At 42.1% G+C, this 22,007-nt stretch overlaps 1 protein-coding gene across 4 annotated transcripts in view; it reads left to right on the forward strand.

Annotated features, from left to right (window-relative positions):
* The first annotated feature begins 2,723 nt into the window (after positions 1-2,723).
* The window catches only part of MTIF2 (mitochondrial translational initiation factor 2), a 41,637-nt gene continuing 22,353 nt past the window's right edge, over positions 2,724-22,007 (forward strand). The window contains exons 1-7 of one of the 4 annotated variants that reach the window (XM_050951821.1): positions 3,159-3,246; positions 4,592-4,679; positions 14,299-14,530; positions 15,179-15,299; positions 17,679-17,850; positions 18,263-18,423; positions 20,184-20,360. In XM_050951821.1, the coding sequence (XP_050807778.1) occupies positions 14,306-14,530; positions 15,179-15,299; positions 17,679-17,850; positions 18,263-18,423; positions 20,184-20,360 (856 nt within the window). In that variant the 5' untranslated portion in view covers positions 3,159-3,246; positions 4,592-4,679; positions 14,299-14,305. Of the gene's footprint in view, positions 3,247-4,591; positions 4,680-14,298; positions 14,531-15,178; positions 15,300-17,678; positions 17,851-18,262; positions 18,424-18,722; positions 18,785-20,183; positions 20,361-22,007 lie in introns of those variants that run through there. The other 3 variants (XM_050951820.1, XM_050951822.1, XM_050951823.1) reach the window with 3 other exon arrangements.

Below are 22,007 nucleotides of genomic sequence, written 5' to 3' on the forward strand. Positions count from 1 at the left end.
AAACCCAGTGAATTGAGAGAGGTGGGGGAGTGGTGTGTACACCTGATGGTATGGGTCTCTTTTGAGTGCTTGGAACACTAATTGCACATCCTTCTCTTTCTACTGTTAAAGAGTAGAGCTAATTTTGATTCCATTAGGAGTCTACCTAGAGACTGCTGAGCTGAATTCATGTTGGGCCAATGATGCACCAGCACCAGGGCTCCCCTACTAAGAGCTGAAAGAGCTGAGCTGCCATCACTGAGTGCTGTGTTAACTAGTAGGGGAGCCTGAAGACCTATTGTTAAGTGGCTGGCAGAGCAGAGCAGTTTACAGCATGTTGGAGCAACCCATGGAACAGTGAGCAGAGTGAAGTGGTTTGCAGGGATGGCTGGAGGAGTGGCACAGCTGGTGAAGTGGAGCTGGTCATGGTGAAGGCTGCAGCAGAACTCCACGGAGAGGCGGAGCAGTTGGCCCTGGCCCACATAATGTGCCCTTTAACACCTTGTGTGGACTCTCCCCCACCCCCCATTTCCACCCAGGCTGGGGGGGTAAAACTCTGCAGACAAACTTTTGAATTCTAGGGTGGTACTGACCAGAGACTTTCAGGTTGTTGGACTTTGGAGTGATTGGGCTTAAGACCCCAAGGGGGAAAGACATTGCCAAACGTACTTGGAGGTGGGTTTTTGCTTATGGTTTGTGTTATAATCCTGTTTGTGGTGTTTTTCCAGTGGGATGCCACATTGTTTCCTTCCTTTATTAAAAGGATTTGCTACACTCAGACTCTGTGCTTGCGAGAGGGGAAGTATTGCCTCCTAGAGGTGCCCAGGGGGGTGTGGTACATGAGTGTCCCAGGTCACTGGGTGGGGGCTCAAGCCGGTTATGCATTGTGTTATTGAAACGGAACCCCTGGATACTGAACCCGGCCCTTGTTGCTGCCAACTCAGAGGGGCAAAAGGGTTATATGTGTTTATTTTAAGTACAAAATAAATATGTATAATGAACTTAAAAGTATGTAATTAGTAATTTGATATGTTGGGTGGTGCCTCTTTTTATGTGTTTGCTCCCCTGATGTTAGAATCTGGCTATGCCGCTGCTGTAGGGGGCTCATAACCCAGCAGCTGGGGGCCACATGCTGGCTCGTCAGGGCTGCTGGCCACAATGCCAATGGGTGTGGGTGGGATCTCTGGAGTCACGTCTCAGGGATCTGCCCCGCTCCCCAGCACTGCTCCAGGTCTGAGCTGTCTCCATTGCCTGGGACCTGTGAGGCCCCCCTGCCTCCCCGGGGGAAGAGCCACTTGGGACTGGTGCAGAGGCTGGGCCAGTCTCAGCCAGTCACAGGGGACAGTGGGGGAAGGGGGGGAGGCTTAGCTGGGTCCTGAGGGAGCCTGGCCAGGGTAGGCTCTGCTGCTGCTCCAGCCTGGCTGATTTCACCACTTCCAAGGGGCTGGAGTTATCCTGCCCCAGGACCAGCTCTGGCTGCACTGCTGGCTCAGCTTGACAGACAGTGTCATCTCCCATCAGGGCCAGCTATTGTGGTTGGGGGTTAGGGTGTGGGAGAGTAGGTCTCTAGTGGGTCTGGGGGGGTGCTGGGCAGCGGGGGGTGGGGAGATGTGTGTGTGTTGGGGTGCTGGGAAGTGTGGGGAGTCGGTGGGGGGCACTGGGCAGTGAGGGGATCTGTGGGGGGGCTCTGGGCGGGGAGGTGCAGGGCACTGTGTAGTTGTGGGAGGGCTGTGGGGGGTCTTCAGCTAGGAGGGCACTGGGCAGTGAGGGGATCAGTGGGGCATTCTGAGTGGGTGGGGTGAGTGGTCTGGGAGGGCACTGGGCACGGGGGTTTGTGGGGGTCTCTGGGTTGTGTGGCACTGGGTGTAGGGAGTCGGAGGGGGTGCTGGGCAGGGGGTAGCATGGTGCAGCATGGGCCCATCCCCAAGGGGGGGAAGCACGATGGCAGAGCAGGGCCGGGTTGGACAGCATGGGTCTGGCAGCTCCTGGTTTGTAAACAGTGCCCTTGTACTGGTCTGGGTCGAGCGGGGTTGTCCCTGCCGTGCCATGACCCATCTCCCATTGCCCCAGGCCAGGCCGTCACTCTGAGGACTGTGCCCCCCTGCCCCATTTCCCCCATGGGGTTCCAGAGATATGTTTAGCAATGGGCCCACAAAAGGTTAATCTGGCCCTTTTTGGGGTGCAGGCTCTGGGATGGAGTTGGGTTGCAGGCTATGAGGAGTTTAAGTGAGGGGTACAGGCTGTGACCTGGGGCAGGGGATTGGGGTATAGGAGGGGGTGCAGACATGTGGCCTCTGGGAGGGAGTTAGCAACTCAGCAAGTTGTATAAGAGAAAGGAGCTGCAGGGATTTCATATAGACATAGAAACTGATAGAAAAGACTTCTACATATTCAAAATGTGAGAGGCAGAGTTTGAGGGAGGGAGGGGGCGTCCGTACAATATTTCACCGCATTCAGTCTCCGGGCTATAGGCCTGCAACACTTCTATACGCTAGAGAGGAGCTGCGGTGTCTAAGCTGACGGTCTGCGAATTGGGAGGCCTGTGCCTTTAAGTCCCAGCCCCGGGAACCCGCCCCCCGCTCCGGGGCTGACATGCACCGTTCTGTGAGCAGGAGAACAGCCTCTGCCCCCACCCCTCCCAGCGAGCACAGCAGGTGGCTCCTCCCACGGGGTCACTGCTCCCCCCCCCTCCCTAAACGGGGCTTTGTCCCCGGTCTGGCAACGTCTCCCCACCCGGCTTAACCCCGGCTACCACCACCCCCGATTTTCCCCCTCAGCCCCTCTCCTGCCACTACCTCCAGCAGCTTGATCCCCCCGCCCGTAAATTTCTGGCCCCCGTTCAGACCCTGGCAGCACCCCCGCTGTGATTTGCCGCTTGATCCTTTTAACCCTCCCCGCCCCCCAGGAGGCAGTAGAAGTGAGGGCAGAGAGAGGGCAGCGGCGACAGCGAACGTTACTCGTCATGCGCAGTTCGGATGCGCATGCTCAGTGCACCCACAGTAAGGAATCGAGAGCAGGCGTTGTTTGGCTCAGGCCCTGCCCGGGGCCCAGCCTGCCGCTGTATTTCCACTGACAGCGCAGCCGTGCCCGTCCCCTTTGCGCTCCCACTTCCGGTGCTCCGCACGCGAAGCCGACGGCCTCTAGCCTCGGCCCCGGCGAACTCCGCTCCGCTGTCAATGCCCCTTCCCGGTTGCGCCCTCTGCCGCGCCTCTCAATGGGTCACGTGTCTCGGCGCGCTCCGCGGCGTTTCCGGCGCGCTCGCGGCTCGTGGCAGGTAAGGCGGCGCTTACCTGAGGGCGCGCGGAGCCGGCCGCAGGGCTGGACCCCTCGGGGCTGAGCAGTTCCCGTGTCGCACGCGTCCCTCCCAGTCAGCCCCGGCGCTGCTCGTTCTCAGTGACTGCGGCGCTAGGGTGTTGAGAAAGGCCTCGGTGTGCGCTCCCCGGCTGCTGCCCCCCCACCCCAACATCCTGTGCCCGGGCAAGGCGGGGCTGGGGGCACTAAGGTGCCCCCCTGCGGAGCCTGGGGTAGGCCGAGGGTGAGGGCCCCTTGAGGAACACGCCCTGCTCGCCCTGTTCAGCCGAAAGAGCCTGACTGTGAGCAGCGCCTCCGGCTGAGCGGAGCCGGTATCGCTCAAGGAGACCCCATTTCTCAGCCGGCTTGAGCTCTGGCTGAAAGCGAGGGTGACCAGACAGCAAGTGTGAAAAATCGGGATGACAGGGGGGTAATAGGAACCCATATAAGAAAAAGGACCCCAAAATTGGGACTGTCCCTATAAAATTGGGACAGTCTGGTCACCCTACTGAAAGATGTCAGCTTGGAGCATAGGTCTGAGGTGAGGTGGTGCTTCTTACCCTCAGCACAAGTGGGCTGCCACATTCGGTACTAGCCTCTGTTTCCCTGTGTCTGCAATCAGTGATAGGCTCGGGGTAGTGTGCCTTGTGGTGGCCTGGTTTCAGGGTGACATGGATGTGAGAAGAATAACAAGACTGACATTCAGAAAAACAGTTTGTGGTCTGATGATAGGCTCAAGATAAAAAAAAGTACTCCTGGCTACAGCTGTTATCTGGCATCTAGAAGCAGCCTGTGATCTAATAAACTCCCAGATTGAGGACCTGTGTTACAAAACACAACTGCACTCAGTCATCAGGGGTGCCAGTGTAACGTTCACATGCTTTCATCCAGAATTCCTAGATACTACAGTGCTATGGGCCATATAAGTACTTATGGTCTGTGTTAGGCAGGATATCAGATTATATTACTATGGTCCCTGCCAGCCTTAAAATCTATGAACCTAGATATAGATACCACTGTATCTGTCATTGAGGTTTAGTGAGGTTAGCCCCTCTTCCAAACCATAGTGTCATGGATGTGAGCAGCTGCTATAGCAATGAGTATTGTCATCATAACAAAGACACTACGCCCATGTCCCCTCTTACTAACATAATAGGCGGGATGATGATGTAGAACCCCATGTAAGGGCACCTTTGGGGTTGAAAGATAAAAGTGAGCCATTCTAAAAGCTTCATGTTTGTCAATAGTTGCAAGTGATAAAGAATTGCAAAGGCAGACTATGCAAAATTAGAATGAATGTTTAACCCTCATCTATTGGCAGGGGGAGATGAGTGACCAACGCAGCCAGTGCAGTTTCTGTCCAAAACTCAGATGTGAAACTTAATTGCCACGAGTAAAGAAAATCACAGGTTTCTTCATTTCTATGTATCATTAGTTTTCAATAGATGTGCCATATATCAAGGGGGCTGAGGCACATGATTTATGAGGATAGGCTGAGGGAACTGGGCTTATTTAGTCTGCAGAAGAGTGAGGTGGGATTTGCTAGCAGCCTTCAGCTACCTGAAGGGAGGTTCCAAAGAGGATGGAGCCTGGTTGTTCTCAGTGGTGGCAAATGACAAAACAAGGAGCAATGGTCTCAAGTTGCAAGTGGGGGCAGTCTAGGTTGGATATTAGGAAACATGATTTCACTAGGAGGGTGGGTGAAGCACTGGAATGGGTTATCTAGGAAGGTGGTGGAATCTCCATCCTTAGATGTTTTAAGGTCAGGCTTGACAAAGCTCTGGCTTGGATGATTTAGTTGGTGTTGGTCCTGCTTTGAGCACAGGGGTGGACTAGATGACCTCCTGAGGTCTCTTCCAACACTACTCTATGATTTTATGATTTGTTCAATAGGAAAAAAAAATTGTTGAACAATCACACACATTAGAATTAAGATTTTTGTTATATTTGGCAGGGTGGATTTGATTTAAATCAATTTGATTTAAATCAGTAGTCAGGAAGCCTTGATTTAATCATGGATTTCTACATGAAAGTGCATTCTTGTTGGTTATAATGACCTTAGTACATATTCTTCACAACTCAGAGAAAGATGTAGGATTCATTTTTAGAAGGTACACGCTATACATTTTTAAGAGATTTATTTTGAAAACTTTTCAGATTAGTTTTACAGCTATATCAGAAAATGAATGATTGCTTATTTCATTTACCAAAGGTAATTGAAACAGATATTTATGAAGTCATTGGGAGGTGAACTATCTCCAGTTCAACAGTTTAATCATTAATATTTGGAGGATTTTCTTGCCATGCTGTATTGGAAGGAGAACATCACCAGGCAGAGATTTAAATTGTTTTATTTAATTAGAACAGGAACATTATGTATTCTGGATTTTTTTTCCTTCAAGAGCAAACATATAATATTTTAACAAAACAGGCATATTTTTTGAATTTAGTTAGACATACAAGTATTTTAGAACATAAGAGGTCCATCCAGCCCAGTATCCTGTCTATTGACAGTGGCCAATGCCAGGTGCCCCAAAGGGAGTGAACCCAACAGATAATGATCAAGTGAGCTCTCTCCTGCCACCCATCACCAACCTCTGACAACAGAGGGTAGGGATACCATTCCTTACCCATCCTGGCTAATAGCCATTAATGGACTTCACCTCCATGAATTTATCCAGTTCTCTTTTAAACTCTGTTATAGTCCTAGCCTTCACAACCTCCTCAGGCAAGGAGTTCCACAAGTTGACTGTGTGCTGCGTGAAGAAGAACTTCCTTTTATTTGTTTTAAACCTGCTGCCTATTAATTTCATTTGATGACCTCTAGTTCTTGTATTATGGGAATAAGTAAATAACTTTTCCTTATTCACTTCTCCTCACCATTCATGATTTTATATACCTCTATCATATCCCCCCTTAGTCTCCTCTTTTCCAAGCTGAAAAGTCTGGCATCTTTAATCTCTCATCATATGGGACCCGTTCCAAACCCCTAATCATTTTAGTTGCCCTTCTCTGAACCTTTTCTAATGCCAGTATATCTTTTTTGAGATGAGACCACATCTGTATGCAGTATTCTAAAATCAGTTTTGGTTTTTTTTAAATTATTTTTAACTAAAATAGTTAAATGAAATTAAAAAAAATTAAATTGACTGTGTCAGCCAGGTCAACATGAGAAACTTAAAATATTGGCTTCTGCAGCTAACTCATTGGTCTTCACCTTCATTTTCCTGTTTGTTCATAATCTGGAAAAGAAAAACAAGCTTTCCTGCTTTTTCAGGTCCTAAACATTTCTCAATTTGCAGTGAATTAGAATATTTTCTTCCTTTGGACTATCTACACTGGCAGAAGAAGCTACTGCTGTTAAAAGTGAGATTATCACTTCAACAGGCTCAGAATCCAATGCTTAAGTGACTTCCACCAGTTCACTGGTGTGACTTTCTTTAAATCATCATCAGCAAACTTATATTTCTTGAATGGTTCACCCTTAGCTTTGAGGTTTATTATAAGAACAGCCTTACCGGGTCAGACCAAAGGTCCATCTAGCCCAGTATCTGTCTACCAACAGTGACCAATGCCAGGTGCCCCAGAGGGAGTGAACCTAACAGACAATGATCAAGTGATCTCTCTCCTGCCATCCATCTCCATCCTCTGACGAACAGAGGCTAGGGACACCATTCTTTATCCTTCCTGGCTAATAGCCATTTATGGACTTAACCACCATGACTTTATCTAGTTCTCTTTTAAACACTGTTATAGTCCTAGCCTTCACAACCTCCTCAGGTAAGGAGTTCCACAAGTTGACTGTGCGCTGCGTGAAGAAGAACTTCCTTTATTTGTTTTAAACCTGCTGCCTATTAATTTCATTTGGTGACCCCTAGTTCTTGTATTATGGGAATAAGTAAATAACTTTTCCTTATCCACTTTCTCCACATCACTCATGATTTTATATACCTCTATCATATCCCCCCTTAGTCTCCTCTTTTCCAAGCTGAAGAGTCCTCGCCTCTTTAATCTTTCCTCATATGGAACCCTCTCCAAAGCCCTAATCATTTTAGTTGCCCTTTTCTGAACCTTTTCTAGTGTTAGAATATCTTTTTTGAGATGAGGAGACCACATCTGTACACAGTATACAAGATGTGGGCATACCATGGATTTATACAAGGGCAATAATATATTCTCAATCTTATTTTCTATCCCCTTTTTAATGATTCCTAACATTCTGTTTGCTTTTTTGACCACCTCTGCACACTGCGTGGACATTTTCAGAGAACTATCCACGATGACTCCAAGATCTATTTCCTGACTCGCTGTAGCTAAATTAGCCCCCGTCATACTGTATGGGGTTATTTTTTCCAATGTGCATTACTTTACATTTATCCACATTAAATTTCATTTGCCATTTTGTTGCCCAGTCACTTAGTTTTGTGAGATCTTTTTGAAGTTCTTCAAAATCTGCTTTGGTTTTAACTATCTTGAGTAGTTTAGTATCATCTGCAAACTTTGCCACCTCACTGTTTACCTCTTTCTCCAGATCATTTATGAATAAATTGAATAGGATTGGTCCTAGGACTGACCCTTGGGGAACACCACTAGTTACCCCTCTCCATTCAGAGAATTTACTATTAATTCCTACCCTTAGTTCTCTGTCTTTTAACCATTTCTCAGTCCATGAAAGGACCTTCCCTTTTATTCCATGACAGCTTAATTTACATAAGAGCCTTTGGTGAGGGACCTTGTCAAAGGCTTTCTGGAAATCTAAGTACACTATGTCTACTGGATCCTCCTTGTCCACGTGTTCTTTGACCCCTTCAAAGAACTCTAATAGATTAGTAAGACATGATTTCCCTTTACAGAAACCATGTTGACTATTGCTCAACAGTTTGTTTTTCTATCTGTCTGACAATTTTATTCTTAACCATTGTTTCCATTAATTTGCCCGGTACCGATGTTAGACTTGCCTGTCTGTAATTGCCAGGATCACCTCTAGAGCCCTTTTTAAATATTGGCGTTACATTAGCTAACTTGCAGTCATTGGGTACCGAAGCTGATTTAAAGGACAGGTTATAAACCTTAGTTAATAGTTCCGCAACTTCAGATTTGAGTTCTTTCAGAACTCTTGGGTGAATGCCATCTGGTCCCGGTGACTTGTTAATGTTGAATTTATCAATCAATTCCAAAACCTCCTCTAGTGACACTTCAGTCTGTGACAGTTCCTCAGATTTGTCACCTATAAAAGCCAGCTCAGGTTTGGGAATCTCCTTAACGTCCTCAGCCGTGAAGACTGAAGCAAAGAATCCATTTAGTTTCTCTGCAATGACTTTATCATTTTTAAGCGCTCCTTTTGTATCTCGATTGTCAAGGGGCACCGCTAGTTGTTTAGCAAGCTTCCTGCTTCTGATGTACTTAAAAACATTTTATTACCACCTTTGGAGTTTTTGACTAGCCGTTCTTCAAACTCCTCTTTGACTTTTCTTATTACACTCTTGCACTTAATTTGGCAGTGTTTATGCTCCTTTCTATTTACCTCATTAGGATTTGACTTCCACTTTTTAAAGGAAGTCTATTTATCTCTCACTGCTTCTTTTACATGGTTGTTAAGCCATGGTGGCACTTTTTTAGTTCTTTTACTGTGTTTCTTAATTTGGGGTATTTATTGAAGTTGGGCCTCTATTATGGTGTCTTTAAAAAGCATCCATGCAACCTGCAGGTATTTCACTTTAGTCACTGTACCTTTTAACTTTTGTTTAACTAACCCCCTCATTTTTGTATAGTTCCCGCTTTTGAAATGAAATGCCACAGTGTTGGGCTGTTGAGATGTTCTTCCCACCACAGGGATGTTAAATATTGTTATATTATGGTCACTATTTCTGAGCAGTCCTGCTATAGTTACCTCTTGGACCAGCTCCTGTGCTCCACTCAGGATTAAATCTAGAGTTGCCTCTCCCCTTGTGGGTTCCCATACCAGCTGCTCCATGAAGCAATCATTTAAAGTATCGAGAAATTTTATCTCTACATTTCATCCTGAAGTGAAATGTTCCCAGTTAATATGGGGATAATTGAAATCCCCCACTATTATTGGGTTCTTAATTTTGATAGCCTCTCTAATTTCCCTTAGCATTTCATCATCATCTATTACTGTCCTGATCAGGTGATCGATAATAGATCCCTAATGTTATATTTTTATTAAAGCATTACATTTCTATCCATAGAGATTCTATGGAACATGTGGGTTGGCTTAAGATTTTTACTTCATTTTAATCTACATTTTCTTTCACATATAGTGCCACTCTTCCCCCTGCATGACCTGTTCTGTCCTTCCGATATATTTTATATCCCGGAATGATTGTGTCCCATTGATTGCTCTCAGCCCACCAGGTTTCTGTGATGCCTATTATATCAATATCCTCCTTTATCACAAGGCACTCTAGTTCACCCATCTTATTATTTAGACTTCTAGCATTTGTTTACAAGCACTTTAAAAACTTGTCCCTATTTATTTGTCTGCTCTTTTCTGATGTGTCAGATTCTTTTTTATGTGACTGTTTATCATCTGATCTGGCCCTTACATTTTCCTCTTCCGTCTTCTGCTCCTGACTATAACCTGGAGATTCTCTATCATCAGAATCTCCCCTAAGAGAAGTCTGTGTCCGATCCACATGCTCCTCTGCAGCAGTCGGCTTTCCCCCATCTCCTAGTTTAAAAATTGCTCTACAACCTTTTTAATGTTTAGTGCCAGCAGTCTGGTACCACTTTGATTTAGGTGGAGCCCATCTCTCCTATATAGGCTCCCCCCCCCATCCCAAAAGTTTCCCCAGTTCCTAATGAATGTAAACCCCTCCTCTCTACACCATCATCTCATCCCATGCATTGAGACTCTGAAGCTCTGTCTGCCTACCTGGCCCTGCGTGTGGAACTGGGAGCATTTCTGAGAATGCCACCATAGAGATCCTGGATTTCAATCTCTTCCCTAGCAGCCTAAATTTGGCTTCCGGGACATCTCTCCTATCCTTCCCTATGTCACCTACATGTACCACGACCACCGGCTCCTCCCCAGCACTACACATAAGTCTGTCTAGATGCCTCGAGAGATCTGCAACCTTTGCACCAGGCAGGCAAGTCACCATACGGTTCTCCTGGCCATCACAAACCCAGCTATCTGCGTTTTTAATGATCAAATCTCCCATTACTAACACCTGCCTTTTCCAAGCAACTGGAGTTCCCTGCTCCGGAGATGTAACCTCAGTGCGAGAGGCAACCCCAGCACCATCTGGAAGGAGAGTCCCAACTATGGGAAGGTTTCCCTCTGCTCCCATTGACTGCTCTGCTTCCCTGGGCCTTTCTTCCTCCTCAACAACGCAGGGGCTGTCTGACCAGAGGTGGGACAATTCTACAGTGTCTCAGAAAACCTCATCAACATACCTCTCTGCCTCTTTTAGCTCCTCCAATTCCTCCGCCCTGGCCTCCAAAGTCTGTACGTGGTCTCTGAGGGCCAGAAGCTCCTTGCACCAATTGCACACATACGCCACCTGCCCACAGAGAAGATAATCATACATGCTGCACTTAGTGCAATAAACTGGATAGCCCCCACTCTGCTGCTGGGCTTCTGCCTGCATTGTCTCCTAGTTAATGAAAGGGTGGTTTAAAAGAAGAGGTTTTGAATGTAGTTTGGTTTATGGGTTTTAAGGGGACTAAAGGGGCACAGATAGAACTGACAAGGACCCCCACTCCCTTTCCAACTCCCTTGCAAAACTCCTTGTTAGCAGCCCCTGGCCGCAAAGCTCCCTGATTGCTTGTGCACGGTTTTATAAAGCCCTGGCCTGAGTGAATGCCCTGCCCACTGATTAAGGCTCAGCCAATTACCAGAGGCTTCTAGCTTTCAAACCTTCATTTGAAGCTCAGAGCCTCCAACTGCCAGCCACAGCACATGGTCCTTCAAACAACCAGACGGACAGACTGACAAACACAAGCTCAGCACACAGCAAGTAACCCCCAAACACAAACAAACACATGCTATAGACAGTCACTTACCCCACAGATGCAGTTTTTGCTCCTCCTTCACCTGGAGAACTCCCTTGCAAAACTCCCTGTTAGCAGCACCTGGTCGCAAAGCTCCCTGGTTGCTTGTGCGTGGCTTTATAAAGCCCTCTTTGGCATAGTTGGCATTATGGAGGGATGATTGCTGGGTGTCCATGTCATAGCCAACTCCTCTTCTTTAGCAGTTAAGGTCTGACCCTGTACCGAGTATTGAGAATATTTGCAAGAAAATGAGATGCAGATAGTGCTTGTCCCATTCTTTTTTTAATGCTTGTAATTTAATTCTGTCATTGCAAGTTTCTCCTTTTAAGATCTCACTCAGATCCTTCCAAATGTCAACAGAGTCATCAATAAAACAGCTATTTCCCTGCATGTTGTTCAAGGCTACAGAAATAGGCTTCAGGGCACACAGCATGTGTTCAACATATCTCTTAAGCCCAATGTTGAGAACTTTGGCTGTGACAGTGCCCTCTGTTTTTTTCACAATTTTGTTCACAAACTGTCATCAGATTAGGCCAATTCTTGAGATAGTGCTCAAAACAGTTCATTACTGAGTTCCATCACCCATCTTCTAGGAGAGTTAGCTTGGTTCCTCCCACTTTTTTCAGAGCAGCTGCTGCAAAGTGGTTGTTACGGAAATATTTTGCAATTTCTGGAACGCTGAAGTCTTTGGCTAGGAGGTGCATCAAATGAACACTGCAACCGCTATGTTATTAGCTTAGGACTCTCTTCTAAATAATTTCTTCTCATTTTGGATACATTTGCAGCATTGTCTGTGACCAACCTGTGTTCTAGACATTTGAATTTTTTTTTTACAGCTTGTTATAGCTTCTACTGCTGCTTCTTGAAAGTATTCTGCTGTGTGCGCATTTCCTGATGTATCAAATGTTTCTGTAAGGAAGACATTCCCTTCTGTTGTCATGTAAGCACAGACAACAGGATCATTGTGGACATTGCTCCACCCATCAAGCCTCAGGTTAACAATTTTACCCTCTAAATCTTTTGCACACTGCTCAATTTCTCTTTCATATACTTTATCCAGCAATTTGCCTGTGACATTGCCTCTGCTTGGTGGACTGTATCCTGGTCTTAATGACTGAACCATGTTAATGAAGTGTAGGTTCTGAATCATATGGCAAGGAGAGTTTGTTGCATAAACAAACCTGGCAATTTTTTCATCATTTGCCTCTTTTTGTAATCTGCTGGTGTTTATCACAAACTTATTTATGGTTGTTTCTAGATGATGTTTTTTTTTACTTTTTGCTATAGGTGTTGTACTGTAGCTATGTGACATACATGATGTGACTGAAACACTGTCGTTGGCAGATAACTCTGAAACTATAGAAAATGATGGCAATCTTGAAAGTGGATAGTCTTTAGAATCTTATATGTTGACGATGGATTCTCCTAAACAAAATAGGCCAATGCAGTTATTTAATTATTATTACCATACTGCTCATTTAGTATTACTCATTGCATTCACTGACACTCAGTACTGCTTTAAAGGTGAAATTGTAAAAGGATGATCTGCTTATATCAGCTATTTATTTTTTATCACAGCTGCATCTAAAATGATAGTTACTCTCTGGTACTAACAGCTATTTTTTTTGCTCAAACCTGAGAATTCAAGAATAGTCCAGAAGGAAGACCGGCAGTCCTTAAGAAAGAAGTATGAAATAAAAAAGTTTACCAACCTGAAGATCCTGCATGTTCAGACATGTTCCTTTTATCATCTTCAATGCAGCTTCCTCCTGAGAAGGAACACCTCTCATGATGTTGTTTCATTCAGGCAACCAGGCCTTGCATTTCTTTGTTGCACTCTTTGCATTTTGCACGCATGCCTGTCTTACCCACAGGTAGAGGAACTTCATTAAAATATTCCCAAACTGGGTCTCTTTTATGGCCTGCTGCCATTCTAGGTTTTCCCTTCTAGTGAGAGAATGGTATGATAGATCTCAAATCAATGAAGGCTACACTCGAAAAGACCTCAAGACCTAGAATCATAGAATATTAGCGTTGGAGGAGACCTCAAGAGGTCATATAATCCAATCCGCTGCTCAAAGCAGGACCAACACCAACTTCTGGAATATGCTGCTCAAACAATTTCACTTTTGTTTCTACTGTCTGTCCCTCCCTTCTCACATTTATCTCCAGACTGCTTGTCCAGATCTATTCTGCCCCCAACAATCTTCTATTCTTTGAACTTTCTGAAACTTTGCATTTTTAGAGAGAGGTGAGGGATTGACTCTGTGTAAACAAATTTGCAGAGGTACAACAGGGTTGAGATCTGTTATTTCTCACCTCTGTATATTTATTTATTTTAAAACATTTTTGCTGTTAACAAGTATGTTATCTCTGGAGACACATCCACAGTTTGAGAACTGCAAAACTAAGCATCTCTGATGGCATCATCTAGACTGAGCACTGAGTCCCATTGGGTAGATAGAAAGATTAACCTAAATAATCTATACAGAAGCCCCTGGAACTCCATAAAATTGGGTCTCTAATCCATGAACTATTGGAATTTTCTTAAACGTTACATGAATATATTGTCTCATACTATAGAATTAGAATTTATAATCCCTATTCCATGATGAGATATCTGTGAACTATAATGTATCTTAATTAAAGCTACCTTTAGATATGTTTTTTCCTCAAAAGTATTTTATAAAAAAAAAAATCCAATTTAAATTTAAAAAATCCACTTTTTTTTTTTAATCATTGATTTTTACCCACCCTGTTGTTTGGGGACTTGCTGTGGATTTTTTTTTTTAATCTTCAGTCTATATAATTGACATTTTTCAAACTAGTAAGTTCATTGTATACTTCTCTAGAAGTGTGATTGGATGATAATTGATTCAGTTTGGAGTGACGTAAGACAAGTTTTATGAATTGTCGAAAAGCAGGCTTATTTTCATTTAAATCAGATTTTTTTAAATCAATTTGTTTTAAATCAAATCCACCCTGATTTCATTGTATCTTTTCTATTCACAGTAAAGACATGAACCGAGGGATGATGCTGAAATTGGAAAACCTGGTCCAATTACGTTGTGCTTTCAGACAGCTGCATAGTCTTTCTTACAGGAAAATTCACAGAACACAGTGGAAGCCTGTGCAGTCATCCACATACACCATGCGGCCAGTTCAGCTGCACCCACAGCTCTGGCAAACAAATGCATTCTTTGGTGTTGCGCTCTCACAATATAGGCTTTTAGCTACAAAGGAGGTAATGAACATGTTCCAACAACTACTTTATCCCTGTCTGAAAATACAAAGTGCAAAAAAAAAATCAATTTTTGAGCATTTTCATTATATAAATAGTTAGTTCATTATATAAATCTGTTAGTAATGAATTTACTGTGTATAAGATTGTTACTCCCCTGTATAGAGAATTTACTTTAGATTTACAAAACATATTAATATATTTGTAGATGGAGAGAGCTCCAATACCAGACATTCATTTGAAGTTTTTAAAATCCAAATGTTGCAGCACTAAAAATCTGAAAGAAAAACTGACTATAAACAAGTGGAAATTATTTTCATTGTTCAAAATGAGAGATGCAAAAAACAGTAAAAATGCCACAAAGTGGTTTTTAAAATATTCACTATTTTAACAGTTCTTTCAGTAATTTGTTTGTAATGTAAGCAAAGATATCTGTTTACAACTTACAATTTTTGTTTTCATTGGTCCTTTAAATATTGTTTATTAGTCATTCCTTAATTTATAAAAGCAGCAAAGAGTCCTGTGGCACCTTATAAACTAACAGACGTACTGGAGCATGAGCTTTCGTGGGTGACTACCCACTTTGTTGGATGCATGTCCTTAATTTATGCCACCCGTGTATCCTTATGCACATGTCTTGCTCCTTTGTAGGGGAAAAGACCAGGGAAACAGAAATTACCGCCAATAAAACTTAAAATAGAAAGGCAGGAGGTAAACATACAGCCAAGGATGACAGTTGAAGATCTTGCAAGAGCTATGGATAAAGACATAGGTGAGCCAATTTATTCTTTGAATGAAGATCCAGCAGTGTTATATTTAAGACAATAATGGAGTTTTGAAGAATGTTGTAGGAAATGTCATGCTGGAATTATCTATATTATAATTTGATTACCTCATCTTTTCTCATCAGGATCCACAATAAATCCCCTGTTCACTGCCAGACAAACTTCTTATATTAGAGTTCTAACAAAATGAAAAGAAAATGTTAGTACTCATATAATCCTGATTATGAACATTTTGTGGAACATCACCGTTAGATAAGAAATATTTTTGCCTTATTTGAGTGACCTTTTCTTTAAATGCATGTCTCTGTGAGCCTGCATCTTCTGTTTCTGACTTTTTTCCTCTATGTTCTTCACTTTTCCAGCCAACAGGTAGAAAATTAGAATAGCACTATCTTCTTATGGTGAAATGCTTTACATATTGTATTAGATAAATTGTGAATGAAATTGACTAGGATTATGCAACTGTTTTTATCAAATTTTCAGTACAGAAGCATAGCACCACTCTAACCCTACATCTTTAGCACAGCTTTCCAGCAGACATCAGTCAGGAAAGGCTTGGTGCGCCGAGGACCCCAACCTGAAAACTGATGGTAAAAGACCAAACAAATCATGGTGGTGTTGCCATTTTAGTGCACATTTTGAGCCACGTATTTAGTACTTGACTTTCCACTAGCAAACAAGCAATTATAATTCCACTCTTCTAAAATATTTTGTCAGCTAGAACAACGTGGGCCTTGTCTGCATTGGAAATTAGTCTCAATTTCAACCATTGCTGTAGCTGTACTAGTGCAAAACTCAAATGTAGGCAGAGAAAGCTGGGATTTACACCAGTAGACCTTACATCTGTTTGAAACAGGAGTAACCTCCATCCATGCAAATTGCAATTTCCTTTATTTACATTAGAGGTTTGCAGTGGTGCAGCTGCAGTGATGGCTGAAATTGGGCTATTTCCCAGTGCAGACAAAGCTTTACTTACTAATATACACTAATAAAGTTTTAGGGGCATAGTGCTACATTTTTACACTTTCAGCAAATATATTATACCATTGATGCCTGAAATCAATTGTTTATCAGAATCATACTAATTTTTAGGTTTTTTTATGTAATTCTATGCTCATGTAAATGCCCACCTTAATAGCCTTTCTCAGCACTGTGCTGAGAATAAAGAAAATCTGTCATGTCTCTTTGTGTATGTCTGAGATGTCTGCTGGCTCATTAAGTTTTCCAGTATGTCACTGATTAGCAACTCTTAATTGTTGCATTGTTTCCTGCATTTCCAGTACTACAAAAGAGGGGGAATGAACCTATTTGCCTGAGATTTTGTCATCCTCTGTGGCACTTCTCTGCCATCTAATTCAGATGAGTTGAGTTCCTTTGATCTGGTAAATGTTTGGACTGGAATAAGTAAATAAAACAATTGGACCAACCTAGACATTTTAAAAAAATGTCCCACAGGTGATAGGAGAAAGTGTTCTTTTATTTGTTGGTGCTCTAGCACACTCAGTATGAATTTTAATGGGATAGGCTGGGATAATAGAGGAGGTAAGTCTACAGAATAAACCCATTTGCTCACCTTTCTCAGAAACCTGGTAGGGGAAGGGAGTCTTAACCTTGGTTGTGCATGCATTAGAGGGCAGAATTTGGCTGTTAACTTCAGCCGGTTCCTATTTGCAATTGTACGCCCTCCCGCTGCATTCACAATTGCATAATATATCTCTGGCAACTGCTGCTATAGAACTAAATGGGAAAGTGATAAAGGAAAGTGTTTTCAGCAATCCCTAATGCAGTTTAACACTTGGAAATAAGAGGAACCAGTGCCATGTGACCAGCCTATTCTCATGGACCACCAGTAAATACTTTTTTTTGCATTACCAGTTGTCCAGGTTTTGCATCACCAGATGTACTTGAAACTTCAGTTCTATTACTAGTCATTTACTCTGTGCATAGGATAAAAATATATCAAAAACCTGAAAGTTGTGTGTATTTATAAAATCATTAAGTCATTTGACTAGATAGTCTTGTTTCAGAATAGCTTATTGAAGATGATTGGTCCATATAAATATACAATATTATAGGAATGTTTTATATTAATCTGGGACAAGTAAAAATACATTCAAGATGGAGTATCTTGGGAAGATGTACATTAACTATTGTGTGTATTAATCATTTATTTGCACTACTAATTCACATCCAACATACCGAGAAAAGAAAGGAGAACTGCTACTTTTCCTTCACTGCCCTGCATTTCCTTGAGTGCAGCTGAAATATTGGATGAAAGCACATACTGCATTAATGGGTACCTCCGTCCCAGGTATCTTCTGGAGGATCAAGTGTTGTTAAGTGTTTTTACTATTTTCTTTAATCAGATCATGTGTATGAAGCCCTACTACTCACAGGTGTTGCCCTAGACTCACTAGAACCAGATTCAGTTTTGGAAGAAGTCTGGATTAAGGAAGTTGTTAAAAAATCAGGGATGAAATGCAAATGGGCAAAATTAAAACAAGAAAAAGTCAGAGAAAATAAAGATGCCGTGAAAAGGTAAAATTGTGGTTGTTCTTTTGATTGTTTCCTACTACTATTAAAATAGCACATTTGGGATACACAGCTGATAATATTTAGAAAATAAATTTTAACTTCTGGTTTAATTCCTGTGCCCATGTAATTGCTATATCAGTGTTAAGACGACTTCTGTTTTAGTTGCTTCATCTGATTGGGGTTGCTGTATTAATTGATACTGACATAAATAAGATTGTTTGCTATAAAGAGATAAAAATACTTTAGTGATTTTTTTGTTACATTTTTTTCTTTGTGAAGACTAGAGGAAGAACTTGACTGTTCTATTAAAAGCTGAGCTGTAATACATGGCTACTAATTATACATAGAGATCATTATTGCCCATAGATATTACACAGAGTGTGTGACAAAACTAATGTTTTGCTATTAATTGTAGGCCTCCTGCTGATCCAGCTTTATTAACCCCGAGGCCTCCAGTTGTTACTATATTGGGCCATGTTGACCATGGGAAAACAACTTTACTTGACAGTCTACGAAAAACTCAAGTGGCAGCAATGGAAGCGGGAGGCATCACCCAGCATATTGGTGCCTTTCTTGGTATGATTTAACCATATATGTATGTGTGTGTGTATGCAAGGTTTTTTGCTATATAGCAGAAAAAAAACATGAATATATTGCTTGGATGGAACTTAAAAGCATTATGCATACCATTTGCAATGTTGAAATAGCTGTATGTTGATGACAGTATTAAGGGTAGCATAAAATCCCTCTTTTACTTGTAAAGGGTTAAGAAGCTCAAATAACTTGGTTAGCACTTGACCAAAAAGACCAGTAAGGGGAGAAGATACTTTTATTTTGTGTTCTCTTTATGTGTTCTCTCTGGGTCAGTGACGAACCAGGACAGGAAAAATACACCACCTAAAGCCATACCTGAACTAAGCAGCTCAGATTACAAATTGTAAGTAATAGGAAGGAAATGCGTTAGATTATCTTTTGTTTTGGCTTGTGAATTTTCCCTAGGCTAAGAGTGAGGTTTATTCCTATTTTTTTGTAACTTTAAAGTTTTGCCTAGAGGGCAAAATCCTCTGTGTTTTGAATCTGATTACGCTGTAAAATTAACTTCCATCCTGATTTTACAGAGGTGCTGCTTTTACTTTTTTTCTTTATAATAAAGTTCTGTTTTTAAGAATCTGATTGGGTTTTTAGTGTCCTAAAAATCCAAGGGTCTGGTCACGTAGGTTACCTATTTGGTTGGCATGTCTCAAGCCTCCTCAGGAAAGGGGGTGAAAATGCTTGGGGGAATATTTTGGGGAAACAGGAACTCCAAGTGGTCCTTTTCCCAAATCTTTGTCTAACTCGGTGGTGGCAGCGATACCATCCCAGGGCAAGGAATTTGTGCTTTGAGGAAGTTTTTAACCTAAGCTGGTGGAATATAAGCTATGGGGGTCTTTCATGCAGGTCCCCACATCTGTACTTCAGAGTGGGGAGGGAACCCTGACAAATGCTATAAGGTCTTGATCATTTGGGGACATTAAAGATCCCATGGCACTTTTTGCATGCATCCTTGCAAGTGTAAGGACAGAAAAAAAAACCCTGCATCCTGACCCAGTTTTCATAACTGTAGTGTGCCTATCTGCCATTCCTCTTGTAGTTAGAATTGCATATGTTGTTCTTCCTTCCCGTCCTAGAGAGAGGTAGCATGGTCTAGTGGAGAGTCTGTTGGATTTGGATTCATCATCCTTTTGTTTTGTTCACAGCTCTGCCACTGACCTTACTGTGGGCAAGTCATTTCATATTTGTACTTCAGTTTCCCTGCCTGTAAAATAAGCCACGTTTTATAAAAGTCTTAGAAATACATAGATTAAAAGTGTTGCATATAGTTTTTTATATATTAAACAGTTGGATACTGTTGCTTTTTAAAACTGAAGACTTGCTGTGCTTCACCTCAAGACTCGTTCTATATTTCAGTTGTGGGTGAGGTAATGTACGTATGTTAGGATGTTTATGGATAAAAGGCACTATGACAGATTTTCAAAGGGGACTCAGGCAGTCAGAAACCCAGCTCCTTTTTAATAGGCATCCAGTTTCGATTGCAGATCTGCCTTAGACCTCCTTGGAAATCCCAGTCTTTATAAATTAAACTCGTCGTTATCCTTTAACTGCTGAGTTTGTCTCCAGTGTTATGCTCATTAGTAGCACTGCTTTTTTAACGTTTTTGATATCTGCTATGACAGAAACAGTATGTTAACTTTCATAGATGTTCTACAAATTGTTCATGGAGGAAGGTGTATTAGTTCAAAGAAAAAATGGGAAAGATCATGCTTAAAGTATGTCGTGTTTTAATTATGTTTTCACAGTACATTTGCCTTCTGGGGAAAAGATAACTTTTCTTGATACTCCAGGACACGCTGCCTTTTCAGCAATGAGGGCAAGGGGTACGCAGGTCACTGATATTGTCATATTGGTTGTAGCAGCAGAAGATGGAGTAATGAAACAAACTATAGAGTCCATTCAACATGCTAAAAATGCCAAAGGTACTGTATATTTGAGTTTTTAACATTTCATTTTTTAAAATTTGTGGTGTGTTAATACGCAGCACTATATGCCAAGACATACTCTAGTAATAATTCCAAGAATAAACACTGGTACAAGACAAATACCAGCCAGTCCTCTCCCACAAAAGATAATCCTCAAACCAAATCCAAGACCATTCAGGTTGGGGATGTTTTTCTCCTTAAAGAATCCTATGGAATAACTGAGTCCATTTCGTAGTAGTATAAATGTGTCTAATAGATTCTGAGGCCTGAAGGGACCATTGTGATCATATAATCTGGCCTGTATAGCACAACCCATAAAACTTCCCCAAAATAATTTCATAGAAAGCATCTTGTAGAAAAACATCCAGTCTTGATTTTTAAAATGTCAGTGATGGAGAATCCATCACGACGCTTGGTAAATTGTTCCAGTGGTTGGTTACTCTCAACTTCCGGCCATTGGATAAGGTTATACTTTTCTCTGCTAGACCTGAAGATCCCATTATTAAAAACTTGTTCACTATCTAGATTCTTACATACTGTAATCAAGTCACCCTTAACTTTCTCCTTGTTAAACTAAATAGACTGAAAGAGCTCAATCTATCACTATAAGGCATGTTTTCTAATCTTTTAATCATTCCCATGGCTCTTCTTTGAACGCTTTCCAATTTATCAACATCCTTCTTAAATTGTGGGCACCAGAACTGGACACAGTATTACAGCAGCAGTTGTACCAGTGCCAAATACTGAGATAAAATAAACCTCTCTATTCCTACTTGTGATTGCCCTGTTTATGCATCCCGGGATCACATTAGTTTTCTTGGCCACAACATCTCATTAGGAGCTCTTGTTCAACTGATTATTGACCACAACCCCCAAATCGTTTTCAAAGTCACGGCTTCCCAAAATAGAATCCCTGATCCTGTAAGTATGGCCTCCCTTCTTTATTCCTAGATATACACATTTACATCTAACTGTATTTAAAATGCATATTCTTTGGTTGAGCCCAGTTTACCAACCAATCCAAATCTTTCTGAATCAGTGGTCTGTCCTCTTTGTTGTTTACCACTTCCCCAGCTTTTATCCATGGTGATTTTATGTTTTTCTTCCAGGTTATTGATAGAAATATTAAGTAGCATATGGCCAAGAACCAACTCCTAAAGGACCCCACTGGGACTTGTACCTGTTCACTGCTTTCCAGATCGTGTGTGGTCTTGGAGGAATGTATTACCTACACCTGATCCCACTGATTGCGTTTAACCCCAGTCTACAGAGTGGAGGGATTTTCATTTTACAGAGAAATCAGAATAATTCAGGTCTAGCAGTTTCATAATTCCATTTTAAAAATGTCTTTGCAGAAGTCTTTGTCAGCTTGACGTTCTGTGATCTAAACTTGTTTCCAAATCACTTTAAACTTTTCAGAGTCTTATAATCCTTAGTTTTCTCACATAGAAGAGTGACATGGCCTGCACTGGGATTTTTCAGTATCTTCAGTATTTTTTGGTCTTGATTTCTATAGGCTTAATTTTAAAATTTTTATTGTAGCGTAGATAGTAACACATTAATTACAAATATATTAGCGGGTAATTCCTTAAAAAGCTTTCTATAGTATGACTGACTCAAGGCAACTGATTTTTCTTGACATGT

The sequence above is a fragment of the Gopherus flavomarginatus genome, chromosome 4, assembly GCF_025201925.1.
Source record: "Gopherus flavomarginatus isolate rGopFla2 chromosome 4, rGopFla2.mat.asm, whole genome shotgun sequence".
NCBI lineage: Eukaryota > Metazoa > Chordata > Testudines > Testudinidae > Gopherus > Gopherus flavomarginatus.